Genomic DNA, 5,693 nt, shown 5'->3' on the forward strand with positions numbered 1-5,693 from the left:
TGTAAAAAATATAAAAATAAAATAAAAAAAATGTAGCTCTATACACAGATATATTTTTATTTTAATCTTTTACATTTCTAACCTTATAACTAAAAGAAATGAAAAATAAATTATAAGAAAATTGATTAGTTGGTAAAAGCTTTCTCATATCTTTTTTAGTTTCTCATGAAATCTTCCGATGCATCATATGTATACTTATATTGTATTCACCACTGAATACATGTATTCAAGTTTCAACGGCTAATACGCTAATGTAAGATTACGAAAGATTGAATTGGCTGATATCTAAAAGGAAACTCTAGATGCCTAATTGGGCCCGTGGGCTCGATACTAATAAATCCTAATCTATGTTCCAATAGCTACAACATGTTTTTACATTTATTATTATTGCATATCTCATCATCAATCCTGACAGATATGATTAAACTTTAAACGAGGACGCATATAACATAGGAAATAATTTGGGTAAAGAGAAACTAACCTGGCAAGCAACATCAAGTATGTTTTGTTTATCACTATATGAATCATCAATCGGAGTTGACTTCTCATTTTCAAGGTTGTAACTTGGTTTCTCTCGCATTTGACCAGTCAAACTGATGGAAGAACAAGCCTTCTTCTGCCTCCTGCTAAACGTATACTTCAGACGCCCGTTGTTATCACCATCACGAGCCGTCCCAACAGATTCTTTTGCAGCACTTTCATGTTTTTTACGGGTCTCATTATCCTTAGTTTCTTCAAATTTCATACCATTATTATCCTTGCAGTGAGAAAGTGAGTTGCGCGACTTAAATAATGAAGATATTTCATCCCAACACCTAGGTTTCCTTTTTCTAACACTTCTACGAAGAGCACACGCATTGTTTTCATCATTTTCTGTTAACTTCGCATCGTTTCCACAAGATTTCTTTTTTAAATTCAACTTCACATGACAAAACCGAGAAAGTTTGTGGTTTGATTCTGACCCATTAATGTTCTTTGCATCTTTGTTTGGTGCACGATTTGTTTCATCCATATTGATGATTAATTCCTTTTCTTCAGAAATCTTTTTCTCATCCACCATATTCGTATCAAGTGCATGGATTCTGTGAGTATATCCGTTTCTGTATAACTCAGGCTCTTTGTGTCCAATGATTATAGAAGCTAAATCTGGATCAGATTTTGTAATCTCTTTTGCTGGATTAACATTTGTATGTTCTTGATGTGTGTGCTCGTTTTTTGATGGCTGGTCTGATTGTTGCATGTCGCTGTTCTTCATTACCTCCAATCGTTCATGTGCTTTCCTTATTTCTGCTCTAAGATCCATTATCACACCTTCTGTTTCATTAAGATGTTCATCCAGCTCTTTGATTCGTTTTTGCTGACTCAGGGCTGTCGACTCTGCTTCAGTTGTCTGAATCAAGAAAATTCACACGGTTTTGTGTCAGTAACAAACACCATAGAAGATATTTTTCAGTGTAAGATTATTAGGTTAGTGTTAGTTCACTATATGTAACCACAGTTTGTTCTATTAAGCTCTGTTGTTTCAACTTTCAATCATCTTTTTATTCCACGAAACATATTTGTAACTATTGAATCATGGACAAATCTTAATCTCCACTAGACCTACAAAGTCATAAATCAATTGATAAACACGAAACGCAAACACAAACAAAACGTATATACTGGATAACTCCCAATATTATTATCAAAGAAATATCACTCGAAAACGTTGATTACACATATCTCGTGTCTCTCTTACAACTCTCATATGAAACCCAAACTTGGTGAACAAGACAACTAATAAAACCCTAGTTGCACCCCTTAAAACAAATTAGCATCTATATTCTGCAATAAAAACCTACAATGTTTTGTGACTTTGTAACTTGTGACTCCCACACTAATCCTCACAATTTAAAACCAACTAAATCCCTAAAATCATTCACTATCATTTATTTGTTAATTGATAACTATTAAATACTAATTTGAAGGATGAAAAACTAAATAAATACTAAAATTGTTTTAAGCGCTACTGTACAACGGTTGTCTTTTAACAATGTATGATAAGTTCATTGTTTTTTGTACTTTGCTTAATTACTAACTATTAATTTTTCATCAATTACCCATGTAGTACACGGGTCTCAAGCTAGTTAATAATGAATTACACGTGCCCAACCACCTCCAACTCACCGACATGTAAGTGGACCTTTTAGATGGAAATTACCAACAGAAAGTCCAACTCAAGAAAGTCCCCAAACTTAAGGTAAAAAGTAGTAAAAACTGCCTAGGGTTTCAATGTCAAAAGTTATTCTTGTCATATATAAGTAGCAACCAATCTAAAGGCATGGAGAGCTTCTGCAGCTAAGATCAGAGCCGAATTCAGTGCTTTTTTAAAACTTCATAACAGAAAAAAAAATTGTTTCAGTGTCCCACAACTGTCATTCATGAATGCGACTTTGTAAAGATGAACTAAGATACCTTGCAGACTTAACATGTTTAAAAGCAAAAAATGACCACAAAGATGAAAAGTTTGAATAGGTTCAATATCGGGCGAGATCAAATGGAAGTACAATGGATAAATATAGTAGTACAATTAGATTTAAAACATGCATAACCAACCAACTAGAATTATCACAATCTGGTATGCAACAATTGTTAGGTGCTATTCACAATATGAGACACACATTAGAGTTTTGTAACGCCCTGAAAACAATTATTACAGAGCTCTTGATGTTTCTCAGATAATGCTGAACATCATAGTAATCAGAAGAGAAGCCAAATACACAGATTACAACAATTTTGCCCTCCATAAGAATTAGTAACGTACACCTGTTCAGCTGTTCCTAATGCATTGCTCAGTGATAGTAACCAAAAATACTTATAAATATATTATTAGGAGCGGGTTGCGAACACGCACACAAACAAACTGCAGAAAAGTTAAGTAAGAACACGAGAATTTTCATGGTTCATTCAAAGCTGACCTACGTCCAAGGGTTGCAACTAGGATATATCATTATTGCTTTCTGCTGTTGTGATGATAAATAAAGACCAACTAGGGTTACAAACTTAGTTGACAAGAAACATAAAATCCAACAAAACCGGGCCCAAATCAATAACAGCATCCACAAGCCTAACATTTATAAATTCACACCATGGTTAAGCGTCTATATAAAGCAAGTCCTGACCTAATTCTAACCAAATACATCATGGAGAGTTGCTAGAAATTGTTGCCTACTTGTAATTCAGAAGAAACATCAAATTTAACCTAATATAGCTATCATTTAGTAAAAATCATTCAACAAAACCAAAACCTAAATAAACAAAACCGAACGTGTTTTAAGAACTCAAAACCCAAAATTTCGGTTTTGGTTCGGTTTTAGTCCAAAACCGAATGAACAGTTTCTAGATTCTGTTACCTACTTGTAATTCAGCAGAAACATCTAATTTAACCTAATATAGCTTCATTTAGTAAAAATCATCCAACAAAACCGAACCAAAAGCTAAAAAACTAAAACTGAACGGGCTTTAAAAACTCAAAAACCAAAATTTCAGTTTTGATTCGGTTTGAGTCCAAAACGAACAAACAGTTTCTAGATTTGTTACCTTTTTTAAAAATCCCGACTAGGCTCCGATAAATCGCTAGTCCTTCCCCACAGATTAGTTTCCGATTAATCGTTATTTGGTCAAACTCGGTCAAATATGAAAATTTTATACATAAAATTTGGTATATATTTGTATATTTCAAAAACTGCATATAAACTCCAATCTGATTAATCGCTAGTCCCTATCATTCTGTCCGACTAGCGCCTAGCGAGTTCTATAACACTTGTTACCTACTTGAAATGAAACAGAAACATGTAAATTAACTTAGCAAAGCTATCATTCACTAAAAATCATCCAATCCATTGCCAAAAACAAAAATTAGGACTAATCATAAGTCATAAACCAAAATTTCAGTTTTGGTTCGGTTTGAGTCCAAAACCGAACAAATAGTTTCTAGATTTTGTTACCCATGTTGTAAAAATCCCGACTAGGCTCTGATTAATCGCTAGTCCTACCCCACCAATTAGTTGCCGATTAATCGTTATTTGGTCAAACTCGGTCAAAATTGAAAATTTGGTATATATTTGAATATTTCAAAAACTACATATAAGCTCCAATCGGCTTAATCCCGATTAATTGCTACTCCCTATACTAGCACCTAGCGAGTTCTACAACACTTGAAATGAATAAGAAACATCTAATTTAGCCTTAAAAAATATCATTTGGTAAAATTCATCCATTCCATTGCCTATTGGACGTAATTTCGGACTCTAAGTCACAAGTCGGTGAACTTGAGGAACAAATATTGACAAGTCTGTCATAGTTGGTTATGTTTCCTAATTGTTATATAATTGGTATTGCCTTGGCAATCAAGTTAGGTTAGTCTATATAAACCGAGTTATGGTCAACATTATAGAATGTGAGATGCAATCGAGTTAGTGTTCATCGAGAGTCAAACAGAGTTAGGGTTTGATAGAGTTGTAATCAGGTTTTTGAGTTATATTTTTTGATTAATATAAATGAGAGTAAGTCATTTACTTCGTGTTTAATTATCAATCAGGCCTTGACCAGTCTGTCATAGTTGGTTATGTTTCCTAATTGTTATATAATTGGTAATGTCTTGGCTAACAAGTTAGGTTAACAAAATATAAATCGAGTTATGGTTAGTTAGGGTTCATCAAAAACACACTAGATGTAACCGAGTTAGCGTTCATCAAGAGTCAAACCGAGTTAGGGCTTGATAGAGTTGTAATCAGTTTTTTGAGCTATATTTTCTAATTAATATAAACAAGAGCCACTCGTTACTTCGTGTTTAATTATCGATCGAGACTTAATTGCCATTTGCCTAAACCAAAATTAGTATTAATCATAAATTCATAATAATTCATAATTCATAAGCAACTAATTAACTTCCAAATCTAAATCATCATAATCACTACCTTCACATCCATCATCCGTTTAAACCGAACGAGCATCCGAACCGCCTCGTCTTTCGTGTTTTGCAAATCGTGATGAATGCGAAGAGCTTTACTCTCCGAAACCATTACTCGAGCAGCTGCCTCTTTCGCTGTGTTCAATATAAACTCCGCGTAAACCTTCTTCAATGCCTCCTCCATTTTCTATAATAATAATAATAATAATATTATTATACACTATGAATGTGTGAAATTGTGAATTGAACAAGTGTGTGTAGATTGAGAGGGAAATTGGGGTTTATTTGATGATGATGAGAAGACTAGAGTCTTTTATAACTGAAAAGCTTTGTCGTTTTGTGGTTTTCATTTTTCTTGCATTTAAGTCCTTGTGCTTACTAAAGGTAACATTTTATACAGGAATATTGATTTTAAATAATATTAAGTGTATCCTATGGGTAAATAATAGTTTCAACTTCACTTTTGGTTGGAGGCAGTCTCAACTAAAGGTGCATTGTTTATAACAGTCCGTGACTAACAGAGGATTAACTCCGTTAGTTGAAGATTGTCGGAGGAACATTTTTGACTGAAAAACTCACACTTTTTGTCGGAAAACTCAACCTGAACACCACCACCACCACCACCAAATGACTCGCCATTAACCAACCACCACCACTTGAGCATCACCAACCGATTCCGACGGTGGTTCCAAGGTTCTGATTACCTTAATAACGGGGCTTTTATTAAAAAAGATTCTTAAAG

At 33.8% G+C, this 5,693-nt stretch overlaps 1 protein-coding gene across 1 annotated transcript; it reads right to left on the reverse strand.

The window, feature by feature from the left end:
- Positions 1 to 421: 421 nt before the first annotated feature.
- LOC143628687 (uncharacterized) lies at positions 422 to 5,135 on the reverse strand. Its single transcript, XM_077098204.1, has 2 exons — positions 4,959 to 5,135; positions 422 to 1,390 (listed from the first exon to the last, which is right to left on the reverse strand). The coding sequence occupies exons 1-2, from the start codon at positions 5,133 to 5,135 to the stop codon at positions 422 to 424; spliced, it is 1,146 nt and encodes a 381-aa protein (XP_076954319.1).
- Between the last annotated feature and the right edge of the window lie 558 nt (positions 5,136 to 5,693).

The sequence above is a fragment of the Bidens hawaiensis genome, unplaced genomic scaffold (assembly GCF_021521415.1).
Source record: "Bidens hawaiensis isolate Kalapana, Puna unplaced genomic scaffold, B.hawaiensis_p1.1 tig00005061_1, whole genome shotgun sequence".
Taxonomy (NCBI): Eukaryota; Viridiplantae; Streptophyta; class Magnoliopsida; order Asterales; family Asteraceae; genus Bidens; species Bidens hawaiensis.

Coding starts and splice junctions, on each gene's coding strand:
- LOC143628687 (XM_077098204.1), bottom strand. CDS start 5,135: ATGGAGGAGGCATTGAAGAAGGTTTACGCGGAGTTTATATTGAACACA. Junction 1,391..4,958: donor AACGGATGATGGATGTGAAG/GTAGTGATTATG, acceptor TTCTTGATTCAG/ACAACTGAAGCAGAGTCGAC.